At 37.5% G+C, this 13,610-nt stretch overlaps 2 protein-coding genes across 11 annotated transcripts; one reads left to right on the forward strand and one right to left on the reverse strand.

The window, feature by feature from the left end:
- Window positions 1-458: 458 nt before the first annotated feature.
- On the reverse strand, window positions 459-4,956 carry LOC109997647 (phenazine biosynthesis-like domain-containing protein 1). Of its 6 annotated transcripts, none has more exons than XM_020652318.3 (10): window positions 4,797-4,956; window positions 4,424-4,523; window positions 3,666-3,758; window positions 3,324-3,433; window positions 2,875-2,904; window positions 2,646-2,734; window positions 2,431-2,522; window positions 2,212-2,295; window positions 1,324-1,386; window positions 459-1,157 (listed from the first exon to the last, which is right to left on the reverse strand). In XM_020652318.3, exons 1-10 carry the CDS (start codon window positions 4,878-4,880, stop codon window positions 1,045-1,047), a joined length of 858 nt encoding a protein of 285 aa, XP_020507974.1. In that variant the 5' UTR covers window positions 4,881-4,956; the 3' UTR covers window positions 459-1,044. The 6 variants fall into 6 exon arrangements, with proteins under 6 accessions (XP_020507974.1, XP_020507895.1, XP_065809118.1 ...); XM_020652239.3 differs by having other exon boundaries at window positions 3,660-3,758; XM_065953046.1 differs by having other exon boundaries at window positions 3,666-3,815.
- Window positions 4,957-5,740: 784 nt separating this feature from the next.
- Window positions 5,741-13,458, forward strand: hnrnph3 (heterogeneous nuclear ribonucleoprotein H3 (2H9)). Of its 5 annotated transcripts, none has more exons than XM_020631699.3 (11): window positions 5,742-5,828; window positions 6,568-6,664; window positions 6,966-7,121; window positions 7,427-7,570; window positions 9,128-9,266; window positions 10,044-10,243; window positions 10,897-10,992; window positions 11,334-11,449; window positions 11,835-11,970; window positions 12,344-12,400; window positions 12,530-13,458. In XM_020631699.3, the coding sequence occupies exons 2-11, from the start codon at window positions 6,577-6,579 to the stop codon at window positions 12,607-12,609; spliced, it is 1,212 nt and encodes a 403-aa protein (XP_020487355.1). In that variant the 5' UTR covers window positions 5,742-5,828; window positions 6,568-6,576; the 3' UTR covers window positions 12,610-13,458. The 5 variants fall into 5 exon arrangements, with proteins under 5 accessions (XP_029136291.1, XP_020487355.1, XP_020487433.1 ...); XM_020631777.3 differs by having other exon boundaries at window positions 5,744-5,828; window positions 6,531-6,664; XM_020631863.3 differs by having other exon boundaries at window positions 5,808-5,828; window positions 6,562-6,664.
- Window positions 13,459-13,610: the final 152 nt, after the last annotated feature.

Consider the following 13,610-nt stretch of genomic DNA (forward strand, 5'->3'; position numbering starts at 1 on the left):
TGATGGATGAGGGTACGGAGCCTCAACACTCATTTAAGATTATTTACTGTTTATTAACTTATAGTTTCATCTGACTCGACTCCTGGTGCTTTCCGTGATCCTTTACAAACCAAACCAGTTTTGTTTATAGTTAAGTGTCAATGGACTACAGTGCTTAAATAAGCTCTGACATTTCTTGCAGTCGGCTGAATGTCAATGTACGGATGAAAAACCTGAGTCTGAAAGCTGAAAAGTAAAGCTGTGATATAATAACACGACATCTCGTACTATTTTAAGTCTGAACTACATTCTTTATTTTACCATCTAAAACTTGAATGAATGTTGTGTGAAGGGAGAGGTGATTACTGCTTTGTGTGATTTCTTATAAAGTGGATCAACTGATCGTCAATGATGACAATGACTAAGTTGAAGGCACTTCACTTTATTTATATACTTCAGTAAAAAACTGAACAAAATGGTTTAGAAGCATTTTGTTTTTTATTCAAAAAAGGTGGGTTACTATCTGTAATAGAAAATGTCAAGTCATACCATATTTTTCTTTTTTTTTTGTTGAATTACTTTGCATACAGCAGAATATAAGATCAGATCTGTTCAGACAGAAGGATCACAGAAAGAATCTTTGGTATCATAAAACAATGTTGTTGGAAACTACACTATCTACTTTCACCATCTGTACATGCTAATGAGCTGGGATTATTTCACTGTTGATTAACTTCCTGTGATGAAAGCACCAGAAAGTGACCAGAGTAACTGTGATTCTGCCTGTGATTGGTTGAATGCAATATTTCAGTGCTTTGTTTCTGTGTTTTGTTTTTGTCTCTTAATGTGGTGATGATGTTGTGTTTTATGAATAAATAATTCCAGTACAAATAAAGTTTGAGCTCCTTGTTCCATCCTGTAATATGTTGGCATGAGTGATGTTCTAGTAGTTATAATCGATCTGGAGGACATTGTTTTATTTTATTTTATTTGAACCACCTTTCATCAAATGAGCTACATAACTATGTTCCATCATCCATGGCCCTCTCCTTTGCGTGTGTGTGGCTACAGTGTGATTGTTCCCTGCAGTACAAAGACAGCATGTCCAGCTATGTTGATTCTTCCGTCCTCTCTCACTTCTAGTTCCAGCTCCCCGCCTCGTCGAGAGCACTGGTAAGCTAGACAAAAACACACACACACACACACACACACACACACACACACGACAAAATGAGTATCAGTTAGTTACTTCATTTCTGACCTTAATTGTTTCATGGCTTACTGAATTTGAACTAGTTGAGAGTTGCACAAGTGAGAAATTACGATACTGAATGATCATATTACCCAGCAGTTTCTTCTTTCCCAGTTTCTTAGACCAGTAACTTCCTAGCACAGTGTGGGCAGAACCTGCAGGGACATTAATAACATCTACTGGCACATTTCACAAGAGGCACATTGGAAGTTTACATTTTCAACTCAACTGCATGACAGTCAAACATCTGCAGTCTTGGTCAAAGAGTTTGTTTTTTTTGTTGTTATTTTACAAAACGTGTTAATTTTATGCAAATATTCAGATTTCTTAAAGTTTGCGTAAGGATCTTAAATTTGTGTTGATCATGGTAAGACCTGTGGACTAAGCAGTTCCTCTTATCTCTGCCTATCTGGTCCTATACATCCCTAAGTATTATTATGTAATGAAGAAATACTCCTGTCTTTTCATTATCAAATCTACTTCTTAACTTTTCTTTGCTGTAGTTTAATTGACTGAGTCAATGAATTCCAAACAAATATATTCACATGAACGCTGGCGAGCCAGGTGAACATACTGAGACCATGACAACAGTTGCATACCTAGTGACGTTTGTGTTACAAGTCTCACAACACTCTAGGGTCACAACAGTACAACTGTCTACATTTAGAAAATTGTAAACAAAGGTTGTTTTGACAGCGTGCTATTCTGCCCCTCGTGTTGGCACAGATCCAGTGGTAGTGATTTCAGGCATTGACTATAATTTGACAGAAATAATTATATTCGTCCTTATGGGCTGGATTATGTCATATAGAGACAACTGTATTATTAAAATCTCACAAGAGCCTTAATTATTAAAAACATCATAATTTACATACTTTGACAATTCAAGCCATTTGTAGAATCACATGATATCACAATGTAACCCAACAAAGATGGTCTGTCTGTGTCCATTAGTATGGGCAGTATGAGTAGGGGTCTACCTGTGACTGGATCCTCAGGGATGCCGTTCCATGGGGAAAAATATCTAGAGTAGAAGTCGTATCCTGGCTGGCAGTCTGGGGATCCTATTGACAGATAAAGAAGACTTTAAAGGAGAGGCAGTTTAATCAAACATGGCTAGACGTTTCATACAGCAATGCTCTGTTATCATGTTGTATATTGAGGACATTATGATACAACAGAGTCACTACTGAAAGTACCTTTCATAGTGAGGATTAGTCCTTTAACTCTCCCGCTCCTCTCACTGCTCTGAAGAGCCACAGGGTCAACCTTCAGACTGGTTAGCACTGACCTTGAGAAAACACACATGCAGCACATGAGCCAAATAACACAACAACGTTCTAGCTCATCCAAGATTGTCCCTCAACTTCAACCCGAGTCTGTCCATCTGTTTGTGAGTGTGTGTTATTATAACCTGTCACAGCTGTCAGCCAGTCGAACCATAAGTTTCTTGGTGTTGGAGCACAGGTAAACATCCTGGATTGGGTGATTTCCCACTGCAGCCTTTATCAAACATGCAGGAGCAGAGAGAAGGTTCACTATGTACACACACAATCACGCTTGTATATGGATAAAGGGTTTAAGTAGACAGTGAAACAGGAATCTGCCCTACGAATCTGCATTCACAGATGGGTTTGACTGACCTTGATGATGTCTTTGAAGTCATTGGGATCCTGAGTAATCATGTTTTAGAGAGGGAGAAATCAGAGTCAGGATAGCAAATATGAGTGATGCAGCTTTGAGTTAAAGTGTTGTAGGACGGTTGGAGTGTGTTTTGGGTTTCAGAAAAGCTGTGAGTTTAACAGTGATGCTGATTGAAATAGGGTTGTGATTGATGAAAAGAATGAACAGTACTGACTGAAATGGGGAGGTTCATCATAATGTTCATCGTGTTCTTTTATTTTAGGGGCCCAATAAAAATGGGTTAATTATGATTTCATATCTTTCAGGCCATACAATGCATACTACACTAAATGACAAAAATATACAAGATAAGAATGAATGTGGAAGGTAAACCAGGATCGCCTGGTTCTGCTACTGTATCATGATGTAATGATGAAGGACACAGACTGTAGACAGAGACATAGTGTACCTCCTGGGCAGGCGGATTAAGAGGAAAGTCCATGATGTACCGCTCGCCCTGCTGGGTGACAGCCAGGTCTCCACTCCTGGTCTCAAACACCAGTACAGAATTCTCATTTTCTATCAGACATAGCATACGCAAATACAATTTAATGGTCAAAGAGCGGCTGGTGAGCTAGCTTTATTCAAGTGTTTACATGTTAAAAACAATTACGGGAGTGAAAATGCTTCTTTGTGTGTATTTCCTAGTTTTCCAGACAAGGTCAATGCATTGACTGTTTTAAATATTAATTTAAGCCTGATTTACTGATTTACTGATTTACTTTGTGTTTGTTCTGTGTCTTACTCTTACTCTGGAACAGCACTGCTGCAGAGGCCAGAGTTGCATGACCACACAGATTCACTTCATTGGTGGGTGTAAACCATCGAAGGCGGAACCTTGATCCTGTTAAACACATCCCACTGTCAAAAAGATTCTTAACTCCACAGTTATCTGAAACAGCTGAAAGAAAATAGTTAACTTTAAATTCAGCAGCAGTTCACCTCATAAATCAAGTTTACCAAATCCAGCCAACACTATCACCACTGTTTGAAAATAAAATGTTGATGAGTTGTAATAAGTGATCAATGACATATTTCTTAGATGGGAGGTACTACATGCTTTCATTACACTAAAATACTAATCCTTTGATAATACCAAACTTAAGTCTTTTGCTTAACGTCACTTAAATGTCAAATGTTTTTCCAAATGTAATATCTAGCGACATAGTTTAGATTCTTAAGTGGTGGACAAAACAACTAAATGACTGCTCACTGCATTTTGAACTGTCACAGCTCATTGCATTGTTCTCCTCCGTCACAACAATGCAACTCTTAGCTGTGTTTTGAACAGTGTTAACTGCTGAGGACATGCTTTTTTCATTTTGTGCACACACAAGAACATGCAAACCAAGCTCAGTTCAACTGTAAAGAGGTCCACATCTTAATATGTAACAATAATGTCTTAAAACATGGTCTAAAATGTTGCTCCTTTATTAACTTTCTTAGCAGTATTTGTGATTAAAAAATGAAATTATGCAATTGTAATATGTTAAACTGATAATATCTTACCTGTTGTGAAATTGTCAGAGGGGTTGATCTTGGTGATGAAGGCTGTTTCTGCCAGGTTCATCTCTGTAGCTATCTTCTGATATAAGTCATCACTCAGCTCCTGATAGACACATGATACACAAGACACACACACAAAACTAAATATTATTGTCACACGAAATAAGAATAAATAATCTAAACAACCTTTTTTTTTTTTTTTTTGCATGTCGGTGGTTTATGTTGAAGTGAATTATAAAACACACTAGAGACCAAAACTTGCCAAATCTATTGACTGTACAAGTCCGATTATCATGGTTCAAGCAAATGCACAAAGCCCTCTTCTGCAGATCGTAACATTATGCCTACTTTGTTTAACCAAAATATTCTTACTCACATGCAAAAGTGGACAAACAGCCGCGGGGTTACCTTTGAAAGGTAAATTGGTGAAGGCATCTACTGTAAATACTGAAATCTCCATTGTACACTGTAAGCGGGGTTGAAACTGAAGTTTCCACTGAGGACGATGTGGACTCTGTTGTCTCAGTGCTGTCAGCGGACTTTACCCTGTTAGTTTGGTGACAGCAGACGCCCCCCAGCGTCAGTCTCTCATCTATGGAGGACGAGATCTGACAAGTAGGAATAAATGTAGAAATACATTTAAGACATTTAATTATTTATGTCCCATTTATTTACCGGTTTTTATTTATTTATTCACGCATTTATTTATTTATTTATTTATTTATTCAATACTATTTATTTATTCCAGTATTTATTTATACATTTATTTATTTATTTATACTTCTGTCAGATCTCGAGTATAGTAGGCTATATAATTTGCCCCTAGATTTGAGATTTAGCAGCTTGGCTGGTTGACACTCATTAATAGGTCCAATCAACCAATGCCAGACAGATCTATAATTACGGTGTCTAGACAACGTGTGATTCATTTATACATTTTTGATAATGTTCATATAAAAAGTTCGCATGGTTGATAATTTTATTTAATGACTCAAAGCTAGTCAGCCTATAACATTTAAAATGTGGGCTGCTTTACAAAGCCAAATATAACAAAAGTTTTCGGATTTTTAAGTGATCTGAAAAGCTTAAAAATTAATTTCTTTACCAAATCACAATATGACTCGGTCATTGAATAAGGACCTAAGGCTCCTCAAAATAATACTTTTATTAGGCTGTGCAAAAACTACAGTAAATATATTTACTTCAACTCCCCTCATAAGTATAAGTCTACCTCCTATAATAGGTCAAATATAAAATGGACATTATTACTTTTACTACTTTTTGTTTTTGTGTTTGCTATTTATTTATTTTCCAACTCTCGCGAGAACATGGGCTACCTGCGCTGGTTTGCTGGAAGTGACACCTGAGGCTCGGGACAGGAGCAGGAGACGTGGGACAAGAGACGACTGTAAGCTATTTTCATAGTTTTCTGACATTTCTTGTATCGGACTGACACATTTGTATCAGAGAACCTGTTTTGTCGAACAGTGACAGTGTACGACCTTTGGGAATTGAACCAGTTTGCCTTGTACGTTTGACCGCTGACAGTCCTACCGTTAGCATGTAGCATGTAGCCTGCTAACTGTTATCAAGCTAACATTAGCACCATTAGCTCACTCGGTGTGAAGGTTGAACTCTATATATAACATCGCTTCTGGTGAAGTTCAGAGATGTAACTTCAGCAGTGGAAATATACCGTCTTGTTGTCAGGAAACCTTTGGAGATTTAAACGTGAGTAGAAGTGTGACCGAGGTTACGTTTGTTATGACAACAAATAGACTTTACAACCAAAACAACCAAAGAGGAAGTAACTAATGTTTATGTTAGCGCCTTTAACTAGTTTAACAACTCACATAACTCACATTATAATGCTTCATTCTTGCATATATCATATGGTTTTAAGTCTAGGTACACTGTTTCTTCTTTAAAAAAGGCAGACAGAAATATAAAGACTTTGTAATGAAATGTTTATGAAAGGTGCAACTTGTGCAAACTTTGTTCATTGTTGAGTTAAGACTAGGCAGGGCAGACATGCAGCACGGCTTCATTTAATGTTGACAATTGGTGTGTGTGTCTTTATTTTTTTAATAAATAAAAGACATTTACACAGTAATTTGAAGTGTTGCTGCTGTATTGTGCTGTCTGAGGGGGAGAGGATGTCTCTGAATGAAGAGGGTTATGTTGTCCGGATCAGAGGACTACCCTGGTCCTGCACACAGGAGGAGGTTGCCAGTTTCTTCTCAGGTGAGAGTACACACAGATTTCACTATAGCTTGAGGCTTGAATATATTGTAAATGAGTGTAAGACTTAAATGACATTTAAAAGACATACTCTATTGTGTGTTAAAAGTATGTTGATTCCTGGCTGCTCATCCATCTTAGTGGTGATGTGAATAAAAACATTTGTCAGATTTAATTCTACATTCTTCTAACTGCTCAGATACAATTAAATGAAGTTTGTCCACCGTTATTACTTTATGCCAGAAAATGTCCATGAGTAGGCATCAATTACAAAACAATCTTGTGTATTCTTACTTCTTTACAGACTGTGACATCGTTGGGAAAGTGAATGGAGTGTGTTTCACCTACTCTAAAGAAGGCCGTCCCAGTGGAGAGGCATTTATTGAGCTTATAACGGCAGAGGATTTCAAGAATGCCCTTTCCAAGGACCGTAAATACATGGGACACAGATACATAGAGGGTAAGAAATAACCATCGTAAGGGAATGACACAACATTGAGTGTTTACCCTGTGTGGAGTTAGGGTTAGGGACATAATATTACATTACTGATACAAAAGTAAAAGTGCAACCTACTCTGTTGCTGTCATCATATTAGCCCACCATGGAGGTGATGTTGCCTGTGTGTTTCCCATGCATGTAAAGAATTGTTTTGTTTTTGTTAAATTGATTTCCTCTACAAAAACACATTTCCCAGACAGTATCTGAACAATATATTACCCGTACTGTAGTGTGATTGTGACATGTCTCTTTCTGTTCTAAATCAGTGTTCAAGTCTAACCGCAGTGAAATGGACTGGGTGCTGAAGCGTAGCGGTCCTGCCGACTATGACAGCTGTAGTGGCTGCATGCTGAGACTCAGAGGCCTTCCCTTTGGCTGTAGCAAGGAGGAGATTGTTCAGTTTTTCTCAGGTATAGACATGATTGCACTTTAAAGTCCTGTCTGTGTTCTCCATTTAATTGAACTGTAAGTCTTAATGAAAGTTACACCATATGTTCTTTTTAACAATTACTTTAATTTTGGGAGAGGGTGATCACAAAACTGCAACTAGATTTTTAATATTCAGTGGAACATTTTAACTTGCTATGTAAAAAATAAAAATGGGAAAAAACACCAAAAGAAATACCTGATGCATGCAAGCATATAAACAGCCGATTAATCAACAGTCAGTGTTGAATTTTTAAATATATATATATATATATATATATATATATATATATCACATAATATGCCTTGAAAGTATTCATTCAAATAAGAAAAATCTTGTAAAATAAGTCTTTGACAAAGTCAGCACTCCTGATAAATTTCGAGAGAATTTCAGGAGGATGGTCCCTGAAATCCTCCTGATTTAGTTGTTTGATCTCGGGGAATAAACTTCACCACCCACTCCAACTCACTCGAAGTGAATTCTCCAGATTATATTCTGCTGCACATCACACCAGCTCACTCAGACTTCATGTGGACAAATATTAGGGGGCTGGCAGGAGAAACTCCTTTATAAGTTTGAGGGAAAAATTCAGCTGTTTGCGTTCACACATTTTTTGTTTTTTGCAAGTTTACAAGGCTATAGTTTTTTTCTTTGTTCAAGGTCAAGTAGTACTTTCTATAAAACATATTTAGAACTTACATCAGACTATAGTGTCTTTAAAAAAATTCTGTTTTCAAGTTTTTGTTTTAGTTTTATTCGCACAACAGTTAACTTTACAATTGCCAGCTCCTTTTTAAACTTTACCTCTGTTCCAGTAAATGTTTCTTTTACTGAATTATTAAAAATCTAAAGTGTGACCAACTGCACTCTGAATTTAGCACAATTTCATAAAACAAAGTGGTATTTATGTGACTATTAGTCACTCATCATGTCTGTCTGTCATAGCTTATAGGCAGGCAAAATCTATATTGTCCTTGCAGTATAGTCCTCCTGTGTTGACTTATGTGTTATATATTAGTGTTACTTAAACACATTTATTGAATTTATGTTTGTGCTCTAAGACCATGTTATCATGTGTCCTTAAAGACGGTTAAAAGACAGGACAGACTGGGTTGGTTTGTCAGAAGGTAGACAGTCCCATGACACTGATCTGGGGTCAGTTCTATGCTTACCGGCAGCCTTCATCTTCATGTAATTTTTAGTGTCATTTACTGCTAATAACTGATCATTTAGACCTAAATTAGATTTTTTTTACTAAGAAAATTGATCGTCTACATACACATTTTAAAAGTCTAGCTGCTCACTCCAGGTCGCTTTATATTTCCCTGTTCTAACTAGGCATATTATAGGTGAAAAATCAGTCCCCTGAAATGCCCCTTTTTAATGCAGTCTCATCAGAATACACATCCCATGTTTATTTGCTGCCATGACATGTATTAATCCTGAAAGCTACAGTGATTCAGTGGGTGTTGTTCTATTTATTCTATACATCTATGAGTCTACCTACCGACCTATGTATTTATGTGTGCTTGGGTTGAAGGGTTGAGAATCGTGCCAAATGGGATTACTCTGCCAGTGGACTACCAGGGGAGGAGCACAGGGGAAGCCTTCGTGCAGTTTGCCTCAAAGGAGATAGCAGAAAAGGCTCTGGGGAAACACAAGGAAAGAATAGGGCACAGGTGGGACAGACGGGAAGAGGACGGGCTGGACTGGGTTTGGCTTCTGTTGTAGTATTTAATGGGTGGTCTTATTAGAGTAATTATGGTTTTAATTGGGTGGTGATGTGAAGGTTAAATGAAAAGCATGGGCTGGTTTGCAAGAAAAATTATGGTAAAAAGACTATGAAGCGGGTACATTTATTGGGTGGGCCCTTTGACTAGGGGTGGGTCATGTAACATTTGTTAAATGCTAATGGGATGGGTTTAATGGGTTTTTGTATTGAAATAACGGTGACATCTTGACTTGTGGGATGAAAAGGGATGTATCTATCTAAAAGTTAAAGATGGTGTGAGTAACAGTTATAATGTATGTCATCCTTGTCCTGGGAGCTCTATTTAATTGTGTTAGAGCAACATTTGGCACTTTCTTTCATGTTCTTACTCATTTTATTAATTGATAATTTGCTATGAAACAGGGAATTAAGTGAAGAGGTGTAGCACAGGGCATACAAGTTCTAACCGTTAAATCAGAAATGCAGCATCTTAAAAGGATTTTCTTTACTGTCAGTAACAAAAGGTGAGGTTGGTGTAGACATTTTTAATGACAACCCTTAGTCCAGCTAATGATGAGATTCTGTTGAGGTTGTTCAATGCCTAGCCACTCAGCTTCATGTTAAGAAAGCCCTATTTAGATACTAGACACTATTCATATTTGTATATGTAAACCAAACTCAGCCATTTCTACACCTTAACTCTCTACTCCGTCCCCCTCCACCCACTGGGCATCTCATATTTCAGGTATATAGAGATTTTTAAGAGCAGTCGTAATGAAATCAGAGCCTACTATGAGCTGCCCCGGCGTGGGATGGGAGCCCAGAGACCAGGCCCATATGATAGACCCATGATGGGAGGCCCCAGAGGAGGCTTTTTCGGGTCAGGGCCTGGCCGTAGTGGGGCTCTGATGGACACAATGAGGAGCGGAGTTAGCTACGGAGGTGGTAAGCACAGTTCTTTTTCTGATTATGAAACATTAATACTTTTTTTTTAATCAGGCAGGTGCCTGTTGTGTGTGTTCAGTACATGTGTGAGTGGAAAGGTTATACTTGTGCTACATGTCTCTGCATTATGCCAAATGAATCATGTGACAAACAAGCAGTGATGTGAACAAAATCATGTCAAACTCATACAGACAAGTTGGGACATTTAAACTTTGGCCCACATTTAAAATTAGACATTTATTTTCTAGCATCTTAAATCTCTCACTTGTTAACAGTTGAGTTTGCATAAATGTGTATTTCCTGAGGATGGAATGTTTTTACGATGTATTTGTTTATTTCTGCCCTGTTCGAGTTTCATATTGATTTCTTTGATTAAAAAAAAAAGGGAAAAAAAAGGGCCATCTGAGATATTAAACAAAAGAAAGTGAATCAAAAACATGCTGGTGGATGTATGGAAAACCCGACAAGTGTAATTACTGTCAACCCATCCACATTGAGGCCAGTTTTACTCTCCTGTTGAACAGTTTTTCAGTCCTGCTTCTCTGTTTGGAGCCGTCAATGATTTAAAAAGTGTTTCAACTGTATTTGAGTTTTTTAGGGGTTACATTACTGTTTGATTTTGACTCTAATGCTGTTCTGTTGTCTGTCTGTAGGTTATGGCGGCTTTGACGGCTACAATGGTTTCAACAACTACTGTTTTGGAAACGGCATGTTTGATGAGCGAGTGAGAGGCGAAAGGGGAGGACGAGGTAAAGTCCAATAATGATTTACTCTTTAGCCTTTGATTAAGTCATGAGCTGAGTTAATGTTTGAAAGCCTGTGTTTATTCATTAATCAGCTTAGCAACATCCCAGCTTCAAAGAATGATCATTTTGTTTCCATTTTTAACGCTCAGAATCCTCATCTAAACATTTGAAGTTTTACATTGTTGTCCATAATAAAAACAAGGTAAAATGTAGTTTTGTAAAACATTGAGAAATCTTCTTACAAGCCTCTGAGAAGTTTGTCCAAACATTTTTATTTGCTTGTGAAAGATGACTTCTCTCCTTCATGACTAAATGAGTTGATGTGTCGATGTGTTTGTGCTCAGGCATGGCCAGCCAAGGTTACAGTGGTCAAGCCGATGGCTGTTCAGGGTTCCATAGCGGCCATTTTGTCCATATGAGAGGGTTACCTTTCCGCGCCACAGAGGGAGACGTTGCTAAAGTAAGAACTCTAACACACAAAAACACTGACATCGGTTACATAAATAATTTATTTTGAAAAACGACTCTCTTCAGGATAACTGCAGGGGCTGACATAAAAAACAAGACCTTAGGAGGTACTAAAGCTGATTTTAAATATTGTATATATATATATTGTTTGTTTTTATAATTATTGACAGTAGATTGTGATGCAGGAAGCTGTGCATGCATCTTTATCTGACAGGAAGAGAAAGACAAGTCACTTGTGCTCGCTGCAGTAGAAAGGAACTTATCAAGTAAAGTAATAACTTGAGGTGAGGTTAAAGGTTGTAAAACGTGATAGTTTGCAATGATCGGCCTCTTCATGTGTATAACCCTGTGATGATTTGTTGGATCTCTTTGTGTAGTTCTTCTCTCCTTTGAATCCACTGAGGGTCCACATCGACGTGGCTCCTAACGGCAAGTCAACAGGAGAAGCAGATGTGGAATTTCGCTCCCATGAAGACGCTGTGGCAGCCATGTCCAAAGACAAGAACCACATGCGTATGTCCTCTTTTTTCCTTTTTTACTTGTCCGTCCTTGTGTTGTACGCGTGACACCACTTTTTCATGCCATTAACACAAAGTTCATGACACAAGAAAACTTTGAAGTTGATAACAGAGGTGAGGATATTCACATGCTCACAGATAAGCAGCTTTGGGTTTGTCAGATGACTATGAGAACAAACTAAACCTTCTGAGAATTAGATGATCAGGAAATACCTTTCTTAAAGAGAGTCAGAATACAGACACACAAAGTATTCTCATATTGATTAAAATATTTGTATTATGAAAATGTGGAAAAATCTAAATGATTTGTTTTATTAAACAGGAGAAGAACAGTGAAACTAAATTACTAATATATTCTTTCTCCACAGAGCATCGCTATATTGAGTTGTTCCTAAACTCAACATCCAGTGGGGCTGCTGAGATGAGTACGTTGTCTTTCCCTTTCGTTTTAAATAAAGTTAATAAACTTCATTCGTTTTGGCGAGTAAATGAATTTGTACAAAATGATGATCTGAATGTCAAAACATCGACCTGTCTTTTTGAAATTCTTTCAGGTCGCAGTGGTGGTGGTTACTACGGTAACTCAAGTGGGGGCGGAGGCTCACGGAGCAGTGGACTGCGAGGTGCATACTGATGATGTCATCCCACTCCTCCAAATAATCCTGACGTGTGTCTCGTGTGTCTTTAGGCCGTTTGAATTCAGTTTCCAAGCAGGAGAGCTGATCTGAATCAGTCATTGTTGTGAGAGTCTTTTAAAAATAACAATTGTATAGCAGCTGCACTTCAACACCAGATATATCAACAAGCACTATCAATACACCATTCCTAAGGCACATGGAGAACAAAACAACTTATCAATATTGAAAAGTTGGGGCTGTTGTCAGTGCCGACCGTGATGGATGGATATTCTGGGAGATTCCTTGTTCATCTTGTTTTAAAAAGTTATAACTCAGTTCATGTTTTTTCAAATGAAAAAGTTAATTATCACCCATGATTTGAATAAGAAAAATCAAACGTTGTTTATCAGAGCTTTGAATAGTTTGAACTGAATGTGTTATTTTTCAGTGACTTTGTCGGGATGCACTTTAAATAGTTATGGCAAAAGATGCTCATCTGGAGACACAGCAGGAAGTTGTCAAAACATTACACAGCTCTGTGGACAGGAGTAAAGATTTATTTTGAAATGTATTTAGTTTATTCTGGTTTCAACTGATTCTTCGAACATCTTGTTTCAGCAGAACTTCTGTTGAGCACAGATACAAACTGAGTTTCATATTCTCTTTCCTGCTTTGAACAGTTTGATACATGTGAGCCAGTGCGTGTTTTTTTATGAATGTTTTCACTGCTCATTTCAGAATTGAAAACTAAGTTGAATATTCTACTCTGAAAGAGTGGAAGTAAAATAAATTCTCTATATTTGAGCTGTAAGATGGCTTATACAGCTGTTGTACATTTTGCTGAATAAATTTTATATTTAATTCTCTTTGTGTCTCTGATGTGACTTTAGGAGGTACTGGTGTCATGAATGAAAACATCTGGAATATGAGCTGATTGTTAGGCTTCAACAGAGCACAGACCAGCCATCAGAGCAACAACAGTCAATGTCCTTAATTAAAATGAAAACATGAACAATTT

The sequence above is a fragment of the Labrus bergylta genome, chromosome 3, assembly GCF_963930695.1.
Source record: "Labrus bergylta chromosome 3, fLabBer1.1, whole genome shotgun sequence".
In the NCBI taxonomy this organism is placed as follows: domain Eukaryota; kingdom Metazoa; phylum Chordata; class Actinopteri; order Labriformes; family Labridae; genus Labrus; species Labrus bergylta.